At 35.3% G+C, this 22,549-nt stretch overlaps 1 protein-coding gene across 2 annotated transcripts in view; it reads left to right on the forward strand.

Moving 5' to 3' along the window:
- The window catches only part of PRMT3 (protein arginine methyltransferase 3), a 174,688-nt gene that overhangs the window by 1,611 nt on the left and 150,528 nt on the right, over positions 1-22,549 (forward strand). For both annotated transcript variants that reach the window (XM_077114223.1, XM_077114222.1), the window contains exons 3-7: positions 480-562; positions 1,867-1,916; positions 2,623-2,725; positions 16,593-16,752; positions 18,683-18,827. In XM_077114223.1, the coding sequence (XP_076970338.1) occupies positions 480-562; positions 1,867-1,916; positions 2,623-2,725; positions 16,593-16,752; positions 18,683-18,827 (541 nt within the window). The remainder of the gene's footprint in view (positions 1-479; positions 563-1,866; positions 1,917-2,622; positions 2,726-16,592; positions 16,753-18,682; positions 18,828-22,549) is intronic.

Raw genomic sequence — 22,549 nt, forward strand, 5'->3', positions numbered from 1 at the left:
AATGCAAGAAATTTGCGAACACTATAAGATCATTTTTGAAATGGTACTTTGGGAGTGTACCAGCTATAAAATTACATTTTATGCTTTATTTCTAAAAGAAGTTTGAGCTGTGCCAGTTCAAGGCCTCTGAAAGCAGAGTTGATACATAGAAAACAATCTCAAGTACGGTATTTTTATGACCTGAGAAAGACATAAGATATCAAAGAGAATTCTCTCTCTTAAAAGCCTTTTGATAAATTATTTGGCAAATAAATTAACTTTGACATTTAAAGTATAGTTGATTTGTTTTTGGTGTAAAACAGGACTCAGAAGTACTTAGTTCCCTGAGAAGTGCTGTGTTTCTTCCTATCGTCCATAAGTGTGTTTGTTTTTTTCTTAATTGGAAATAAAACTGGAAATCAGCAGATATATTGTTATGATGGGACCAATATTTAGACTTCTTTGGAACTATTTCATGAAATTATTGCTTAATTTTTCAGGTTATTCACATCTGCTGAAGAAACATTTTCACATTGTAAGTCTGAACATCAATTTAATATTGATAACATGGTCCATAAACATGGTGAGTATTTTTTAGAATGAAGAAAATTTTAGTTACGAAATTTAAGTTCAGACTTTACACTATAAAATGTGTGGCAATATCTTGTCTTACGGAAATGAGGTAATTTTTATGACAAGTGGCCTTTGCGGAATGAATAATAATAAGACATTCTCCTAGACAAGATTTATTGTAAGTAAACTTATGTTGGCATCATAACTAAAGAGAAAAAAACTTGATGTATGATTGTATTTTATTAAATTAGAATTAGGGAATGGGAGAGCAAGGGTAGAGGTGGGTTTCAAAGGAGGAGGTGGGTCATTATGAAAAAAAAAAAGGGCAACTCAATTAAGTCAAAGCCCAATGTGAACTTTAAGGCCTGCCTTTCTTTTATTGTGATAGATAATTTTATTCTTTTACTTCAGTAGAAGAAAAATAAGTAGAAAAAAACAGAAAGGTAAAAAAGAACAAATGCTGAGTTGTAGGGAAAGCAGCAAGATACCAAAATTTAACTTGTAAGGCAATGTCTACAAGATTGAGTTTTATGGGAAATTTGGGTAAGAGGGTATAGAAAAAGGTAGTGATGATGTTAACATGGTAAGCAAAATGTACAGGTGATGTTTCTATTTAAACATGTATTTAAACCCGCTTTGCTTATAATTAAAGCCTTCCACTTCTTAACTTAAAATAGATATAGAAGAGCTACACTATTCCACTAAAGTTAACTAAATACACAATTGGCTCTTTGGTCCCTCTATTTGTTAATAGTTAAGAATATTATCGAAGAACAGTAAATACTAGGCAGGTCTCAGATAACCGTGATATATGTTCATAGATCATCCGTTCAACTGCAACTATTCTAAGATGTGTGAATGACTTAACCACATTATTTTAAAAATTTGTATCGTTGAACTTCATGTAAAAGCTAGTTTAATTTCTATATTCTGTGTCAGGGAAAAATTATTTGGTAGGCACCAGGAAAATTGGGGATTTAGAACTTTCAGTTCTAGTATCAACTGCAAGATACAAATATTCCCAATTTGTGTTGTTTTGACAAATGAGTAGAATTCTAAAAATTAATTTTCCATTTTTAGAATTATAAGAAAAACTAAAAATTCTTTCATTTATGGCTTCTTCTCAAAATACTCAGTAGTATCAAAGTTACTATTTCTCGTTCTTAGTAAAGAAATTCACAGTCTTATAAGTAGTGGTTTAGAGGGCAGAAATAATTTTTTTTACCTAACCAAATGAACCTATATAGAACCTCTATTAAACAAAACTCACATTATGTCAAAATAGGTAAATTATGTTTTTTTTTCCCCTTGTAGGACTTGAATTTTATGGATACATTAAGCTAATAAATTTTATTAGACTTAAGGTAAGTTAGTAGCTTAATTAATGTTTAGAAACTAAGACACTACAGTGACAATGGTCTGATTATTTAAAAGAATATAAAAGAAGTAACTGTTTACAGTTGGAACACAAACTCTTGGAGGAATCATAGAAATTAGGTGCTAGTACAACATAAAGCAGCAAATAAATGTATATACACAGTATTTTTAACGAGTGTCACTTTTAGTAAAATCACTGTGTCTAAGAAATGAGTCAGTGTTAAGTAAAAATAATATTTCAGTATTAGATACCTATCCTTTGCTTTTACATGGATTGAATTAAAAAATCAGTGTCTTAACAAACTTAGAACACAAGACCACAGTAAAGAGAAGGACTTAGGACTCTTGATTATTTTAAAAAGGGAAATACTAATAGTATTTTTATGAAATGAGAAATAGTTTCTAGTGTGATTTCTAATACTTTGTTCTTTTTTGTTTTATTAACATGAATGTCTTAATGCCATTTTCCTTAAATCCAAACAATGTAAAGCTTTGCAGTGAAACCTTTAATTAAGCAATAATCCATTTGAGTTAATGAAATGAGAGGTAAATATAGATTTCTTAGTAATAACTAATTTTGTATAATACAGGCATGATTTCCTTTTTTGTTTAATTTCGTTTGGTTTTCCTAGTTTTTACTTAGGAAATTTTGTGATTATGCAATGAAAAACATGCAATTAATTTTACATCTAGAATCCTACAGTTGAGTATATGAATTCCATACACATCCCAGTGCCTTGGGAGAAAGAAGAATATTTGAAGCCAGTATTAGAAGATGATCTTTTACTTCAGTTTGGTAAGGTGAACTTACTGTATATACTTATTTAATGTAGGGTGGTTGTTGTGGCAAATTGGTGGTTAAGTATTAGGAAATATATCTACTTAATTCTTTAAAGACCTCATCAGCTAGTTGATTTTGATTGAAAAGTAGAGTGACTAAAAAATTAAAAATTACCAGGAAGGAATTTAGAGATGTGAGCTTGTTTAAACATTTTGTACATGATGTTTTGAAACATAAAGTACATTTAGTGTTTGGTATGCTTGTCTCGTATATTCAGATCAGGTAACCCAAGGTTTCTCCTCTACTTTCCCAGGAAGGAAAAAATTGGAGAGTGGCACTTCAAATATGGCATCCCATTGCCTTCTTGCTTCCGTGGTTTACAATGAGAAATAGGCATTGAATCTTATTAAGGCTCCTTGTTTGTGACATGTTGCTCCCCTATTGTGGCTTTCAAAATTCTTTCTATTTTGCATTTGGCAGTTTGATTATAATATGCCATGATGTGGGTCTACTTGGGTTTATCCTGTTTGGAGGTTGTTATGTGTGTTGGGTAAGTATGTTCAGGACTTTGGTTAGGTATGGGAAGTTTTCAGCCATTATGTCTGTGCCGGTCTGAATCTGTGGTGGACCCTAGAAAAGCCATGCCCTTTGATCCGCATCCAGTATTGCTGGGTGGGAGCATTTTGATTGTTTCTATGAAGATGTGACCCACCCAATTGTGGGTGGTAACTTTTGATTAGATGATTTCCATGGAGGTGTGTCTCCATCCACAGTGGAGTGGCTTGCTGGAATCCTTTAAAAGAGGAAACATTTTGGAGAGAGTCCCTTTTTTGGTAGAGCCACGTGAAAGCCAGCAGATGCCACCATATTTGCCACGTGCCTTTCCAGCTGAGAGAGAAACGTTTAATGTTGTTGGCCTTGTTGAACCTAGGTATCTTTCCCCGGATGCCTTAAATTGGACATTTCTATAGACGTGTTTTAATTGGGACATTTTCTCAGCCTTAGAACTGTAAGCTAGCAACTTATTAAATTCCTCGTTAAAGGCCATTCCGTTTCCGGTATGTTGCATTCAGGCAGCTAGCAAACTAGAACAGATAGATGAAAAGATTCTCAACAAAATACTTGTGAATCAAATCCAGCAGTGCATTAAAAGAATTATACACCATGGCCAAGTGAGATTTATTTCAGGTATGTAAAGGTGGTTCAACACAAGCAAATCAATTAATGTTATACAGCACATCAATAGATCAAAGTAGAAAAGCCACATGATCATTTCAATTGATGCAGAAAAGGTATTTAAAAAAATTCAACATCCTTTCCTGATGAAAACACTTCTAGGACGTTGTCCATTTTGTCTACATTGTCTTTTTTTTAGTGTATAGTTGCTCATGGTATCTCCCTCCCCCTCTTTCTTTCTTTCTTTCTTTGCCTAGTAATTAGCCTAGCTAAGGGTTCATTAATTTTTTCAAAGAACGAACTTCTGGTTTTGTTGATTTTCTCTATTGTTTTCATGTTCTCCATTTCTTTCTGTTTTAAGTGTTGGGGTTAATTTGCTGTTCTTTCTCTAGTTCCTCCAGTTGTACAGTTAATTCCTCAATTTTTTCTCCTCCTTTTTTAATTTAGGCATTTAGAGCAGCAAATTCTCTCTCAGCACTGCCTTTGCTGCATCCCATAAGTTTTGATATGTTGTGCTTCCATTTTGATATGTTGAGATATTTACTAATTTCTCTTGTAATTTTGTTAAAATTTGTTTTAACAGATTTTAATTTTTGTTAAATTTGTTAAAGAGTGTGTTGTTTAGCCTCTGTATATTTGTGAATTTTCCAGCCTTCTTCCTGGTATGCAAGTAGTTATTTAAATTTGTAGTGCTAAATAGTAACACACATGACTCTAAACAACCCCTTTCAACCAAAATAACAGACAATGCAGTACTATTCCTTAGATTCCCACTAATGAGCTATCATATCTATTTCCAAACATTTTAAGTTCAAGCTTGTGAACTTAAACATACATTCTGAACATGTTAGGTTACCACTACCCCTTCTCTAACTTCTTTCTGTTTCTAGGTATCCCATATTCTACATTTTAAGACTCTGAGTTTACATATCCTGCTTAGTTCATATTAGTGAAATCATGCAGATCTCTCCTTTTGTGTCTGACTTATTTTACTCGGTATCATGTCCTCAAGATTCATCCATGTTTGTTGTGTGCTTCAGGACCTTTTTTCTTCTTACTGCTGCTTAATAGTCCATATGTATATACCACATTTTGTTTATCCATTCATCTGTTGATGGGCATTTGGATTGTTTTCATCTTTTGGCAGGTGTGAACAACGAACATCAGTGTGCAAATATCTGTTCATGTTCCTGCTTTCAGATCTTTTGGGTATAATATACTGGGAGGTGGAATTCAGGTCATATGGCAACTTAATATTTAGTTTTCTGAGGAACCACCAAACTGCCTTCCATCATGCCTGTACCATTTCACTTCCCACCAGTAGTGAATAAATGTTCCTGTTTCTCCACATCATCTCTAACACTCGTCATTTCCTGTTTGTTTAATGACAGCCATTCTTATAGGTGTGAGATGATATCTCATTGTACTTTTGATTTGCATTTCCCTGATAGCTAATGAAGATGGACATCTTTTCGTGTGCTTTTTAGTCATTTGTATTTCATCTTTGAAGAAATATCTGTTTATATCTTTTGCCCATGTTTTTCCTTTTATTGTTGAATTGTAGGATTTCTTTATAAATACTTGATATCAAACCCTTATTGGATGTATGGTGAACTGGTTTGAAAGGATTATGTGGCCTGGAAAAACTGTTTTAATCCTGATCCAAGCTTGTGGGTGCAGCCATTTCTTTTAATTCATTTAATTATTCAGTAATGTAGATTGGAATCTTTAGATTATCCATGAAGATGTGGTGCTGCCCATTCCAGGTGGTTATTGATTAGTTTACTGGAATTCTTTAAAAGAGGAAGCGTTTTGAAAAGAATTTCAGGGTCAAAGAGCATTAGGGCCATGACAGGGCCACAAGAGCACCATCAGAACCACTAGAGCCCACACAGCCTGAAACCTTTGGAGATGAAGAAGGGAAGCACCTCTGGGGGAGCTTCATGAAACAAGAAGCCTGGAGAAAAAAGCTAGCAGATGCTGCCATGTTCACCATGTGCCTTTCCAGTTGTGAGAGAAACCCTAAACTTCATCAGCCTTCTGGAACCAAGGTATCTTTCCCCAGATGCCTTAGATTGGATATTTCTATAGACTTGTGTTAATTGGGACATTTTCACAGCCTTAGAACTGTAAACTAGCAACTTAATAAATTCCCCTTTTTAAAAGCCATTCATTTTTGGTATATCACATTACAGCAGCTAGCACACTAGAACATATGATTACCAAATATTCTCTCCCATTGAGTTGGCTGCCTTTTCACCCTTTTGACATATTCCTTTGAAGCACAGAAGTGTTCAGTCTTGAAGATTTCCCATTTGTCTGTTTTTTCTGTTGTTGCTGGTGCTTTGGTTGTAAGGTCAGAGAATCTACCTCCTATCAGTAGATCCTGAAGATGTTTCCCTATGTTTTCTCTAGGAGTTTTATGGTACTGACTTTTATATTTAGGTCTTTGATACATTTTTTAGTTTATTTTTGTATAGGGTATGAGGGAGGAGTCCTTTTTCATTTCTTTGGATATGAATATCCAGTTCTCAGCACCATTTATTGAAGAGACTATCCTATCCCAGTTTAGTGTGTGTGGGGACCTTGTCAAAAATCAGATGATCAGAGGGGAGGCAAGATGGTGGCTTAGCGAGGTGAGAGATTTAGTTCGTCCTCAAGAGCAGCTAATAAAGAGCCAGGAACAGTACAGAACAACTGCTGGGGCCACTGCAGTGATCGGACACAAAGCATACACCAGACTTGACCAGCTGGACTGGCTGTGAGCCCACCTAGAACTGTGAGTTCCCCAAGCCACAGTGGCCGGTGCCCCTCCCCCACAGGCTGCTTCCCAGAGGGGAAAGGAAAGGGACTTTGCCAGCAGCAGGGGCTGAGCACTAACCAAGCTCCAATTGTGGAATTAATTAACAAATTCTGACATTAAAAATAGGCCCCCAGTTCAGCTTAACCTCCAGTAAAAGTGGAGGTCACTGGTTTTTGCCCTGGCACAGAGGGAAAAAAAAGGTTTTTTGGATTTGAAAAAGTCTGGGCCCTGAAGGAAAGAAGGGGGCACATAGGACCTAGAGACACACAGAGCAGCATACCAACTTAAGTCTTGATTGGCAAACCTGAGGAATGGGGGTCCTATTCTGAAAAGGATTTTTCTTTTTCTTTATTGTGGCTGTGTTTCTAGGGCTTGACTGCTGATTGGATACAGCTGTAGGACTCCTCAGGCTCCAACTGCCCCAGGTATGGGCAGAATTGAGCTTGTCTGAGAGTTTGTCTGGAGCCTGTGCTTCCCCAGAAGAGGGGCCCAGCTCAGGTGGATTCCCTCCCTCCAGGAATTCAGACCCCAGGGCCTGGAAAAGTGAAGTGATTAAAGCCAGCCCACAACCTCTCCTCTGTCTCAACCGCACCCCCAAGCAGGGAGAGTCTGCTGAAGTTAAAGGTACCACATCACCCTGTGCTGGTGGGACCTGTAGACAGAAAGTGCCACATATTGGGCAGGATAGGAAAAACAGAGTCTAGAGGCTTCATGGGAAAGTTTTTCAGCCTGCTGGGTCTCACCCTCAGGGAAAACTGACACAGGTGACTCTTTCGTCCTGAGAGGAGGCCAGTTTGGTCTGGTAAAATCTAGCTGGGGTCTATAATACCTAAGTTGACCTAAGGGTGTGGGGGAAGGCACCATACAGGCAGGGCAGAAAACAAGAACTGAAAAATTCTGATCTGTTAAACAAAACCGAAGCTAGAGGACTAGAATAAGCTGAACTGAATCTAATGTCAAAGAACAGATAGACAACAAAGTCATCCAGCAAGAAAATCCTAGGTAAAAAAAAAAAATGAAAACAATCTCCAGAATAAACTAATTAAGGTAATTAAATGCCTAGATGCCAGCAAAAAATAACAAATCATACTAGAAAAATTGAAGATATGGACCAGTCAAAGGAACAAACCAACAATTCAAATGAGAAAGTGTTGTGTATGATTTCAATCTTTTTAAATTTGTTAAGACTTGCTTTGTGACCCAGCATATGGTCTATCTTTGAGAATGATCCATGAGCACTTGAGAAAAAGGTGTATCCTGCTGTTGTGGGATGTAATGTCCTATAAATGTCTGTTAAGTCTAGCTCATTATAGTAATACTCAGATTCTCTATTTCTTTATTGATCCTCTGTCTAGATGTTCTGTCCATTGATGAGAGTGGGGAATTGAAGTCTCCAACTATTATGGTATATGTGTCTATTTCCCTTTTCAGTGTTTGCAGTGTATTCCTCACGTATTTTGGGGCATTCTGGTTCGGTGCGTAAATATTTATGATTGTTATGTCTTCTTGTTGAATTGTTCCTTTTATTAGTATATAGTGTCCTTCTTTGTCTCTTTTAACTGTTTTACATTTGAAGTCTAATTTGTTGGATATTAGTGTAGCCACTCCTGCTCTTTTCTGGTTGTTATTTGCATGAAATATCTTTTCCCAACCTTTCACTTTCAACCTATATTTATCTTTGGGTCTAAGATGTGTTTCCTGTAGACAGCATATGGAAGGATCCTGTTTTTTAATCCATTTGCCAGTCTATGTCTTTTGATTGGGGAATTCAGTCCATTAACATTTAGTGTTATTACTGTTTGGATAATATTTTCCTCTACCATTTTGCCTTTTGTATTATATATATCATATCTGACTTTCCTTCTTTCTACACTCTTCTCCATACCTCTCTCTTCTGTCTTTTCGTATCTGACTCTAGTGCTCCCTTTAGTATTTCTTGCAGAGCTGGTCTCTTGGTCACAAATTCTCTCAGTGACTTTTTGTCTGAGAATGCTTTAATTTCTCCCTCATTTTTGAAGGACAATTTTGCTGGATATAGGAGTCTTGGTTGGCAGTTTTTCTCTTTTAGTAAGTTAAATATATCATCCCACTGTCTTCTAGCCTCCATGGTTTCTGCTGAGAAATCTACACATAGTCTTATTGGGTTTCCCTTTATGTGATGGATTGTTTTTCTCTTGCTGCTTTCAAGATCCTCTCTTTCTCTTTGACCTCTGACATTCTAACTAGTAAGTGTCTTGGAGAATGCCTATTTGGGTCTAATCTCTTTGGGGTGCGCTGCACTTCTTGGATCTGTAGTTTTAGGTCTTTCATAAGAGTTGGGAAGTTTTCAGTGATAATTTCTTCCATTAGTTTTTCTCCTCCTTTTCCCTTCTCTTCTCCTTCTGGGACACCCACAACACGTATATTTGTACGGTTCATATTGTCCTTCAGTTCCCTGATACCCTGTTCAAATTTTTCCATTCTTTTCCTGATAGTTTCTGTTTCTTTTTGCAATTCAGATGTTCCATCCTCCAAATCACTAATTCTGTCTCTTTAAATCTATCATTGTAGGTATCCATTGTTTTTTCCATCTTTTCTACTTTATCCTTCACTCCCATAAGTTCTGTGATTTGTTTTTTCAGTTTTTCTATTTCTTCTTTTTGTTCAGCCCATGTCTTCTTCATGTCCTCCCTCAATTTATCGATTTCGTTTTTGAAGAGGTTTTCCATTTCTGTTCGTATATTCAGCATTAGTTGTCTCAGCTCCTGTATCTCATTTGAACTATTGGTTTGTTCCTTTGACTGGGCCATATTTTCAATTTTTTGAGCGTGATCCGTTATCTTCTGCTGGCGTCTGGGCATTTAGTCAGATTTCCCTGGGTGCTGGACCCAACAATTTGGAAGATTTTTCTGTGAAATATCTGGGATCTGTTTTTCTTATCCTGCCCAGTAGGTGGCGCTCGTGGCACACGTTTGTCTGCAGGTCCCACCAGTAAAAGGTGCTGTCGGTCCTTTAACTTTGAAAAACTCGCCGTCGGGGAGGTTCGCCAGCCAAAGCGGCTTGGAAGAGTGCCAGCCGGCCCAGGGTCCGAACACGGAGAGGGTCGACGGCCGCCGCAGCCCGGGAGAGCGCCCGTCTGAATTTCCTAATCGGCCCGGGGCACCAAGCGTGGCGGGAGGGCGCCAGCCGCCGCGGCCTGCCCGGGAGAGTGCACCGTTCCCGAGGAGTCACGTGTTTGGAAGGGACCCCCACCCCCGTCACCGTTCTCCGCGGCCTGGGGATTTCCGATCCAATTCTCTCAGTTGGTCGGGGGGGCTGCACGTGGTGTGGGCGCCAGCCGCCGCGGCTTGAGGGGACCGCCTGTCCAATTCTCCCAGCCGGCCCGGGAAGGGAGGAACTCTGGCCGCTTGCCGCCCCGCCCGGTGAAGCCCGCACCCCTCGGCGATCTCACCGGAGCGGGTTCTCTCAGCCAGTCACCCGCTCCAGGATGGGGTACGCTGTCTTTTTGATCTCTGTCGTGGCTCTGGGAGCTGTTCTGTATCGTTTCTACTCCCCTAGTAGCTGTTCTGGAGGAGGAACTAAGATTCGCGCGTCTTACTAAGCCGCCATCTTCTCCAGAAGTCCTGCTGTTTCTTTTTTTAACGAGAGGAAAATAGACATTTATATTTTGCAGGTATTTATCATTTTCTATGTTGTTCATTCTGTTAAGAAGGCACAGGTTTTTATTTGGTTATCAGTTTCCTTTCTCCTGTAGAAACTCCATTATTTCTTATAATGGGGCTTGACTGGATATGTTTTTGGCTGTTGATACATTTTTCAGCTTTAAAGATGTTCCATTGACTTCGGCCTCTGTGGTTTCTGATGTGAATTTAGCAATATTTCAAATCAGTATGCTCTTTGTGGTAGTATGTCATTTTCTCTGGTTGATTTTACGATGCTCTCTTTATCATTGGTTTTCAGCGGTTTGAGTAGGATGTACCTGTTCAGTGAATTTTTCTATTTTAGGTTGTCTGTTTTTCAGTTCTAGGATTTTTTAGGTTTGTTTCATAATGTCTGCTGGATTGTCTGTTGTTTTCATTTCCTTTGCAGCTCAAAAACAAGTATCATGCAGTGGATTGGTTTAAACAGTGAGAATTTAATTGCTCATGGTTTTTTTTTTTTGGGGGGGTTTTTATTTTTGCTTTATTGATTTGTTTATGGTTTTTGGTTGTTGGTGGTGGTTTGTTTTGTTTGGTTAATTTTTTTTTTTTTTATTAACGGAAAGAAAGAAAAAAAGAAAAAAAAAGAAATTAACACAACATTTAGAAATCATACCGTTCTACATATGCACTCATTAATTCTTAACATCATCACATAGATGCATGATCATCGTTTCTTAGTACATTTACATCGGTTTAGAGGAACTAGCGACACAACAGAAAAAGATATAAAATGTTAATATAGAGAAAAGAAATAAAAGTAGTAATAATAGTAAAAAACAACAACAAAAAAAACCCTGTAGCTCAGATGCAGCTTCATTCAGTGTTTTAACATGATTACTTTACAATTAGGTATTATTGTGCTGTCCATTTTTGAGTTTTTCTATCTAGTCCTGTTGCACAGTCTGTATCCCTTCTGCTCCAATTACCCATTATCTTACCCTGTTTCTAACTCCTGCTGGACTCTGTTACCATTGACATATTTCAGGTTTATTCTCAAATGTCCGTTCACATCAGTGGGACCATACAGTATTTGTCCTTTAGTTTTTGGCTGGACTCACTCAGCATAATATTCTCTAGGTCCATCCATGTTATCACATGCTTCATAAGTTTATCTTGTCTTAAAGCTGCATAATATTCCATCGTATGTATATACCACAGTTTATTTAGCCATTCTTCTGTTGATGGACATTTTGGCTGTTTCCATCTCTTTGCAATTGTAAATAACGCTGCTATAAACATTGCTGTGCAAATGTCCGTTTGTGTCTTTGCCCTTAAGTCCTTTGAGTAGATACCTAGCAATGGTATTGCTGGGTCGTATGGCAATTCTATATTCAGCTTTTTGAGGAACCGCCAAACTGCCTTCCACAGTGGTTGCACCATTTGACATTCCCACCAACAGTGGATAAGTGTGCCTCTTTCTCCGCATCCTCTCCAGCACTTGTCATTTTCTGTTTTGTTGATAATGGCCATTCTGGTGGGTGTGAGATGATATCTCATTGTGGTTTTGATTTGCATTTCTCTAATGGCCAGGGACATTGAGCATTTCTTCATGTGCCTCTTGGCCATCCGTATTTCCTCTTCTGATAGGTGTCTGTTCAAGTCTTTTTCCCATTTTGTAATTGGGTTGGCTGTCTTTTTGTTGTTGAGTTGAACAATCTCTTTATATATTCTGGATACTAGACCTTTATCTGATATGTCATTTCCAAATATTATCTCCCATTGTGTAGGCTGTCTTTCTACTTTCTTGATGAAGTTCTTTGATACACAAAAGTGTTTAATTTTGAGGAGCTCCCATTTATTTATTGCTCATGGTTTTGAGCTTTAAAAAAAAAATGAAAATCAAGGTCTCACCATCAATGTGGTGAGACCTTCCCAAAGCTTGTGACGTTTTGGGGTTGGCTGCCAGTGGTCGTTACTCCTTACCTTGTCACATGACAGCATCCCCTGGACTCTCCCTTTTCTCTCAGGGTCTGTTGATTCTCAGCTTTTTGGCTGCTCTGGCTGTGGCGTTCTCTCTTTCTGTCTGAATTTCATTCCATTTATAACAGACTCCAGTAATAGGATTAGGACCCTTCCTGACTGAGACAGGCCATACTTTAACTGAAATAACCTCATCAAAAAGTCTTACTTATAATGGATTCATATCCATAGGAATGGATTAGATTTAAGAGCATGTTTTTCTGGCTTCATAAAGCTTCAGACCACCACCATCTGTCATCATATTCATAGAAGCATGCTTCTTTTACTGTCGTCTTATCCTTAGAAACATGTTACTTTTATGTTATTGATCATATTTTTTAAAAGCTGCTTTAGTATCTTTGCCTGCTAATTACAGCATCTGGTCATCTTTGGGTTGGTTTCTGTTGTCTTTTCCTTTTTTTTTTTTATGAGAATAGGACATATTTTCCTGTTAGGTTTATGTCATGTGATTTTTAATTATATTATAGACATTTTTAATATCGAATTTACATTGTAGAGACTGAATTCTATTATATTCCTCTAAAGAACTGGTTTTCATTCCTTTTTTTCCAGGTCAGTAACTTGGTTGTACTTAAACTACATGCTCTGTCTGTTGGGTGATAGCTTAAACTCAATTTAGTTCCTTTAGCTTTAGCTAAACTAGAGTTTACCTTATATGTGCATGGTTCAGGCATCAAAGATTTGGTCTGAATTTAAATTTCGGTTCCCCACCTCTGGCTTTTTAATTTCAGGAATTGCCCTCATATTTGAGTGGCCTTGAACTCTGTCCTCTGGTTCCTCAGGCCATAACTACCTAGGTTTTCTATACCAGTTAAACTACCCTACTGCCTGCAACTTACAACCTGCCCTTGGACTAGAAGCTGTGAAAATGAGAAATACTATTCCTTTTTCCCAAATATTGGCTGCCTTCCAGAATCTGTCATTTTGGGGGTCTCTCTGTGGCTTCACATAGTTTCGGTTTGTTTTCATTATGTCCAGCTCTGTACAAACAAGATAATCTTTGAGCCTATATAGAGAAAATATAGACCATTAGGTATGAACTCTTTCCGCTTCCTACCTTCCCTCTTATAACTTCCCCCCCATATTGCCATTTAACATTTGTAAACAACACTAGTGTATGATTTCAGAAAGAACAAGTGCAAAGACTTTTTTTGGCCTTGGATAAGTTAGCTATAAAAGAAGGGCAGGAAAAAAAAAACTATTAAATTTTATTTGCAAGGTTTTATATATATAACCAAAAAACAGAGTAAGGTAAACATATATATGTGTTTAAAACCCCTTACCTGCCATTCTGAATATCTGTCCTCTCTCCAGTGGTAATCATTTTAGTAATTAGTTTTTAATGATTTTTTCTATGCTTTTATACATGTTTTTTTCACAAAAATGTTGAGCTATTAATGTTGTTCTTTACATAAACATTATATTGTATGTACCATTTCCAACTTTATTTATCTATGCAGTGGCCTGTCTTTCAGATGGTTTCATGTTAGAAAATTTAATTTGTCCTAGAATTTTTCATATGCTACAGTAGTATGAATATATCATAGTTTAACTGTTTGTTTTATCTATGTAGAGCATCTTAAATTATTTTTATTGTAGTATATGTTCTTGTATAAGTCTCATATGCAGGTAGGAGCTACCAAGAGGTATAGTTGTTGAGTCATAGGATATACATAGATTGAACTAGGAGATTTTGCCAGTACCTCACTCTACTAATTTTCATGCACACCAGTAAGGTATGAGTATCCATCTCACCAACCCCTTACCAATTTGGTTGTATCAAACTGCTTAAGTTTGTCAAACTTATGTCTTTGTTTTAATTTGTCTTTTTCTTGAATACTAATGAGACTGAGTATTAAAAAAAATTGTGCTGGCTGTTGATATTTCATCTTGTGTAGAATATTCTTTGCCCATTTTTCTTTTGGTCATTTCCTTATCGATTTATGGGGGTTAAGTATCGTGGGAAGTAATCCTTAGTTAGTATGTTGTGAACATTGGTTGTCTATTGTACTACCTGATTGTTTTGCATCTTTAACCACTCACTCCTTGTGTTTTAGGTGATTTCCTATATTTGAGTATTTAGAAACTCTCCATTTTGCCTCTTCTGACCCCCTGCTTTATAAGTTATCCTGTTTTAAACCTCTCACTACTCTTACTTTAGCCTGTAAATATGTTCCTATATTTCCTGTCTTTTGAAATAAAGCAACTCTTGTTTACCTCAGGAGCTACCCTCAAATTTCTTTTATTTTCTACATAGCCAAGTTTATTCTGTGCAGAACAAAAGCATTCTGGCAAAATTCTCTGTAGGAAATACTTTTCTCTTTGATTCCATTGTTTTCAGTGGAGGAGAGAATGAGTATCTTAAGAGCACATCCTAAATGCTGGATGGTGCCAGGTATCATTATGTAGATGTCTGTTTTGGTCTTCAGAATAAATTTTTGAGTAAAATATTATAATTCCTATTTAACAGCTTAGGAAAATGAAGGCAGCAGAAGTAGTGGGCATGGAGGCTGTGTTCTGCCAAGGGATTCTCTCTCGGGTTCTCCTTTTATGATCTATCTTAAGTTCTATATTTTGCCTTGTTGCAAATTAGTAATGAAGAGAAGAGAACTGATCTTTCTGTATATTTTCTGGTGCTGTCAGCAGATCTTGTGATAGTTTTCAACTACCTGAAATGAAGTTTACAGATGGTTTGAACATCCTGAGATGGAATGTGAATTAGGAAATACATTTTTCTAAATAAGTTAGGACTTTGAATTAGACTGTTTTCATAAATAGATTTGATTCTTAATGTTTACTGAATCCTTTCTCCTTTTCCAGTGTGTAAGTTTAGCCTTTAATTTATGATTATCTGCATATTATTAATGTTAAAAAGTTTTTATTGAGTAATTTTTATTGTGTCAGAAAGCAAAACCTACCAAAGCAGAGAAACCAATTTTATTTTTTCAGTTCTAGTTCAGAACTTAAGCCAGTAAGGTGGTTTGCAAGCAGTTGAAGAATTTTGAAAGCATAATGCAAATGAAGCTTGTAGGAGAAGTAGAAAATATGGTCCACTGTCCCTGAATCATTTGGAAATGTTTTCTTTTCTCTCTCATTAATTTTTGATGAATTAAATAGTGAATGAATCTACTTTTTTTTGTTTTAACAATGACTCAGTATTCTGCCAGAGTGATTTAAATTATATAATCCAGATTGGCTAGACATGAATTTAGAGATTAGTGGCACTAACCTCCTTTCATAACAAGAAGTTCCAGGTTAGGCTCTAATTCTAAATTATAATCTCATCATGTGTTTGTTAAGCTTGTTTTTCCCAAGTTTGAAGAAATTTCTTCAGAGGTATCACAGCTAAAAAACTAAGTAGGATTAAAGAATATGATGTTAATTTCTTCCATGTAATAATGAGGAAAAAATGTACTATCTGTACTTTTAATACTTTGAGTTGATATGAGAGTTAATTACTAGAAAATGGACATGGTTTTGTAAAATTCACTAACTCTATTAACTTCTGTTTGCAGAATTATTAGTTCTGCAACAGAAGTTAATGATTTATGTATCATCAACTTAGTTTAAATCAGGGATTTTGAATGAGCTAGACATTAGTTTATAGATTCCATTTCCTGTTGCCCATAAAGAAGTAGTTAAGAATTAAAGAATTCTTTATCCAGATACTATCCTTGAGGAAAATCTGAATGACTACCTGCTGTTAAAGTAGTGAAAGACATGAAGGCTCAGAGGTGGCCTTGTGTAGTGGCAAGAACATGGATTAGAAATACAGGCCTAGGTTTCAATTTTAGCTCCTTCATTAAACATCTGTATGTCTTTGGGCAGTCACTTCACTTAATCTCTCTGAAATTTTTTATTTTCCACGTCAAAATAGGGGTAAATATTTACATCTTAGTTTTGTTTTGAGGATGAAATGATATGTAATGCATGTACTTGAATGATGTCTGGTGATCAATAAATAGTTTTTGCTCCCTAGCAAACCTTTTCTTCCTGAATTTGATTCAGTATAATTAATGCTTAGATATGTGATCATTTTAGCTGACTAATGAAAAACTCAGACTAACAGCATGCTTTTTGAATTCAAATAGAAACAATTTGGATATTAAATGTTTATTTAATTAAACGTATTTTTCTCAGTTGAGCACATAATAGGTACTTAGTATATACTTATTTCTAACATATTTGTACTTGTTTAATTGTTATAAGAAATCCTGAAAATAATGTCCATTTATTTCCTTAGATATAGAAGATCTTTATGAGCCAATGTCACTCCCATTTTCATACCCTAATGGACTCAGTGAAAATACATCTGTTGTTGAAAAATTGAAACACATGGAAGCCAGGGCACTGTCTGCTGAAGCTTCATTAGCTAGAGCACAAGAAGATCTGCAAAGAATGAAGTAATTTATCAATCTTATATAAAATTAATTGTTTAGTTGCCAAAAATCATATATCTAATGAAAAGATAGAATATGGTAAAACATTTCATACATTAGAAAGCACAGTGTAGATATTTAATTTTGGCAATATTAAAGAGATGTAGCATTTTTATACGTTATGTATATAGTTGATTAATATAAAATTTTGTGCTTTTAGTTTTTCTCATGTTTTTCATGATTATCTTTGCTAATGGTAATTGCAAAGTTTTGTTCTCTAGTGTTTTTGTTCTTTGAGATTGTCGTCTGTAGAATTTCTTGTTTCTAATAGATTTCTTCATGTTATATTTTCTGCCCTGAATTTTTAAAGTGGAGGGATTAACAGGTTTTAGGTTTGGGGAAAATACAGGGTTGAAAATTTTGTTTTTAAATGATCAAAATTAATTATGGGGCGGTAGTGGCTCAGCGGCAGAATTCTCGCCTGCCATGCTGGAGACCTGGTTTGATTCTGGGTGCCTGCCCATGAAAAAAAATGTAATTGTGATGCAGCATTTAATCAGGAGACCAGATACATTTGGGATGGTTTTATTTTATGAATAAATCAGCATTCTATTGGTATAGTACTTCTCAAAATTTAAGGTGCAAATCACCTGGGGGGAGTCTTGTTAAAAATGTAGATTTTTTTGTTGTTATTGTTGAGAATTTTATTTTAAAACACAAACAAATATTTCATAAACAGTTTCTTTCCATATTTTTATACCTGCAACTCAAAAATAAATATGACCCCAACTTACAAAATTGTCATAAAAAAATATATTTTAATTAATTCTTGTATCTATAATGTTAAAGCATTTGCTGTCTCTTTATCTGCAATCAACATAAATCTGACTGACTTTAAAATTCTTGTTGACTTTTTTTTTTTTTTTTTGCATGATTGAGCTCCGGGAATCAAACCCAGGTCTCTGGCATGGCAGGCAAGAACTGTGCCACTGAACCACCATTGCCCACCCTGTCGACTATCTTTTTTTTTTTTTTTATTCAATATAAGAACATATAAACACATTCTTACCATATAATCTATGATCATTCCTTTCTTGATATATAATTAGTAATTCACAGTATCATCACATAGTTGTATATTCATCATCATGATCATTTCTTAGAACAAAAAAAATGTGGATGCAGGTGTTCTGGTGTAGGGCCTGAGATGCCGCATTTCTGTCAAGCTCCCAAATGCTCGTGTTCTGCAGATCACACCTTAATGATATACCTCACAGTTTCACGTGATGGATTTTAAGCTGGTTGCTACTGCCCAAATACACAGTTGATGGTTTGTCAAAATGTCCAGCAGCAAATGTAGTAGCTAATCATATTTTTCCTTCCCTAATTCTGAGATTTTTTGTAGTGTAGATAATAAACACCACCAACTTTGCTATCTGACCAGCATTTGCATTCTTCCCCCATGCATTTGTTATGGATTCTGAATGTGTCCTGTTGAGAGAGGAAACTGAGTTTTAGAGCTGAAGTTGGTATATGTAAATAATTCTCAATTTGGTTCAACTTTTTGTTTAACCCTTCTATGAGATAATATGATTCTAAAGAATTTAATAGAGTTGAAATATTCTGTGTTGATTTAGCTGCTAAAAAAGATTTGGGGAAAAATAGAAATAAAGTTAAATAAAGATAATGCAATCAATTTTGTTCAGTTGAACAATATAAAAAGCTGTAATCTGCAGTTGGCAGTGCTTGTATGGTTTGTGGAAGGAATGCTTCCAAGTTTGTCTGGGCCGTTGCTTAAGATCCAGCAGGGGGAGCTTTCCCTTGCTTGAGATAGAATATGATTTAAAAGGCTTATCACACTCCACTCCTCCCCCTTCCTCTTTTCAACCTCTAGTTTTCCTTTTTTCATGGTCCAGTAAACCTGTCTCAAGGGTGTATTTCAAATTGATTACAGACAATTTGCTCAGGATTTTGTGATGAACGCCGATGTCAGAACCTGCTCGTCGTCTACTGCTGCTATTGCGGACCTCCAGGAGGATGAAGATGGTGTTTATTTCAGCTCGTATGGGCATTATGGGATACATGAAGAAATGCTAAAGGTTAGAAAAAAAAGCATAAAAAGCATAAATGTGCCAAATTCATACTGAATTAAAAACAATAAAACAGTTTCTTCATACATATACTGTAGAAGAACTGCTTTTTAAGCCTCTGATTCTTAATAGCTCCTCTGGGGCAGGAATCAGGCATTAAAGAAATTGTAAATTCTTTTCAATTAATCTTTATTATGAAATTATTATTATTCTTTTTGCATGGGCAGGCATCGGAAATCGAACCTGCGTCTCTCACTGAAATCACTTTTTGATTAAACTCAGGTGTTGGGAAAAAACAACTGCTGGTGATTTTAGTCTTCCAAGAGCAACACTAAATAGGAATAATTAAAATATGCATTTGCTTTTAATGTTCAAAGGAAATGATTGATTTTTATGTTTAAATAGCAATACTGACTTTAGTTTAGGCAAATAATAATTCTTTGATAAAATTTTATTACATATCTCACAGTTATAGTATAAATTTTTTTACATTTGGGGTCATTGATATAGAAGTGTTTCCTAAATTGATCAAAGCAGTAATTTAAATCTGGTTAGTTTAATATAATGTCTGTTTAAAATAGAACTAGGTTTCCAGTTATATTTGGTAGTTATACAGTTCATTAGAGTATTAGTATAAGTTTTAAAGTAGCAAAATGTAATGAACTCGGTGAAACCAAAAATTTCTTAATTAGTGCAAAATAAAAGTTGGGTTTTAAAAATATTGAAAATTTTAAATGTTTGTGTGAATTTTATATGCCACCATTACCTTTCATTATGAAGGTTTTCCTTCATAAATCCTTCCTCAAAAGATTCTCATTTCATGGAGACCTTAAGACTAAGTCTACTGGCAGCATATGCTTTTAAAATAATCAAACATATTTTATAACATGTATGTATTTTGTTGAGTCTGTTTTGCAGGATTACAGAGTGAAGGTTTGCTGATTCATAGTAAATGTAATTACATTGGGTCTTTTAAAGCAATGTCATATCATTACTTTACTAATGACATGTCACAGTTGGTTGTCTTTTTTGTTGATAGTTGGGTAATGGCATAGCATTACAAATAACATATCTTATTATAAGTAATAAATTATATTAATTCCAGGCTGAATTTGCTTAAAAGAAATTGACTTACTCCATTTTCTTTGATAAAACTAAGTTTATTGTATCGTGAATATTTTCTTTAAGGGAGTTTAAGTAATTTTAAATCATCCTGTCAATTTAAATGCCATGGATTTGTACTGTTTTTGGTGTAAAAAATGTGTTGGGTTTTTTCAAATAAGTAAAGGTCAGTGAGATTAATTTGTCTATATGCATAGTTATATATATTAGTGTTGTCATTACAAATTATCAGGAAAATCCAGTTTGTGTGCTTATCATTTACAAATCTCTGCCCTGAGATTTGTTATACTTTGCAACAAAGAATATCAATAACTAGAGATTCTTCACACCTGACCATCTTTAAGTCTTTTTGATGGTGAAAGATTTAGAAAGCTCTAGCTTGAAGTTTCCAGTGCTATCTTTTCTCTTTCAGAGAATCAGTTAAGAATCTGTATTAATATCATTCTCCATGCCTTAGTTTCTCTTAGCTCTTGTACAATGTAATTACTTCTCCTTGGAGATAACTTGAATAAGTGTTTGTAGGAAGTATGTGTATATTTCATTCAATACATTTTATATTTAGTAATTCATGTACTGTGAATGAAGGTGCACTGTGCATTGCATCAAGCTATATTTCTTCTGTTTCTTATCAGAACACTTGTTAGTGCACATAAACTGTTCAAAGTTGTGCTATTACTGAAATTAAGAAATTTAATATTTATAAGAATTATATTTAGAAGAAAACAGTTGGCTTTGCTTTTTAGGAATATGATTTGGATATTTTGTTGCCTAGTTTCAGATATTTTATTGACTATTTTGGCATACCATTTTAATTAAAATTGCAAATAAAGTAGCTTGACATCTTACTTTCTACGGTTAAGATTGAAGGTAAGTTTCTTGAATTCCAAAGATAGAACTGATAGAGGAGTAGGTTTTATGAACTTTCAGAATCCCTGGTCACTTTATCTTTCTGAAGAAAACTCATAAATATGAGATGCACCATTCTCTTTTTTGTTTTCCAAACACATTATTCACCTTGCTTAACATTTATGACAGATCATATTGTCATTTAGTAATTTGGAATAACTGCATTCCACTCGTTGTATCTGCAGAAACTCATGGTTCCTGTCTACCTTCATGAAGACAAACTAAAAACTTAGTATTATTTTTATGTAAAATGTATAGTATGTTACTTTTCTGTTGTCCTTACCCTCATTTTCATTTTATATATATAGTATTTATTTGTTTTTGGAAATATATTTGTAGGAAGAATTCCATGACACTTCACTAATCTTAAACTACTATCTTGCTTCTTAGTATTGGAGCCCTATTTCTGTCCTCTTATGTTTCTTAGTTTTAATAGGTTGGTACAAAGTATTAATTTTCTGTTTGAATTTATACCTTGTTTTTTATTGAAGTGTTAATATTCGATTAGAATAAATTTTTAGAAATGGTTGTAAGAGGGCCAATCTTTCATTTGCTTACTTTTTCATCTGTTTAGGGGAGTTTTCTTTCAAAGATCAATTAATAATTGACATTGGGGTATGTACAAGGCACTATGTTTGGTGTACTTTGCATTTCATTGCATCACAGTGAGCATGTAAAATAAAACAGATGAATATAGAAAGAATGAGAATGAAGGGTTGTGGTGTGGTTCAGTTGAGAAGCAGTGCATGGAGTTGGGACAGCAATTGGGATTCTAATGATTACACTGGAGCAATGTGATTGGTGGTAGCTTTCCAAGTGATTGCTTCCTTGACTGATGCTCACCCTTTGTAGGTTTTGTTGTTTCAGCAAAAATCATGCTTACAGTATAAGACCACAAAATAGGTAGAAATATATGACAACAGTATACTTTAATTTTTTTTTTTTTTTTTTTTTTTATACATGGGCAGGCACCGGGAACCGAACCCGGGTCCTCTGGCACAACAGGCAAGCGTGCTTGCCTGCTGAGCCACTGTGGCCTGCCTGACAACAGTATACTTTAAAAAGGGCTATTTTAGAATTAAATAATTAGTTTGTATATGCACATGTTTATTTAAATATTAGATTCTTTTAGTACTTCTCAGAAATAACTTTCAGGGGAAGATTTAAATATTTTTATAAAACATTAGAGAAGAATCATAGAAAGCATGGAATTAATTATGGATATCTTCCATAATTTTGAGGTCCTTTTGAGTGGAAAGACTTGTTTTTAAATTAAGATTTCCCTTATATGCCTTTTTAAAACATTCCGATGTTGACATAAAATTTTTTTTGGTGGGGGGGAGGTATAGATTGTATAACATTTTGACGTTATAGCGTTTGCTGTAACCGTTTTCTTTTTATCTGCTGTAAAACCCAAAACTTGAATTCTCACTGTGTGATATTAAATCATACTCATATTTTAGTTCCTTGGCAGTAGAGTCCCTTACTGCTTAATTTGCTGTTAGTATGTGTATCAACTTAGATAATTTAAAAGGGAACCAGTTCTATTCATGAATGCACATAAACTTTAGAGTTGAACGTCTTTCTTCATCGCAGGTCCTGTGAGACTCTATAGAGTATAGGAGTCTTAAACTACATTGAGCTACAGGGCTCAAATGATTTACTTCTAAGCAGTATAGGCATCATTTCCTACACAGAAATGT

The sequence above is a fragment of the Tamandua tetradactyla genome, chromosome 8 (genome assembly GCF_023851605.1).
Source record: "Tamandua tetradactyla isolate mTamTet1 chromosome 8, mTamTet1.pri, whole genome shotgun sequence".
Taxonomy (NCBI): domain Eukaryota; kingdom Metazoa; phylum Chordata; class Mammalia; order Pilosa; family Myrmecophagidae; genus Tamandua; species Tamandua tetradactyla.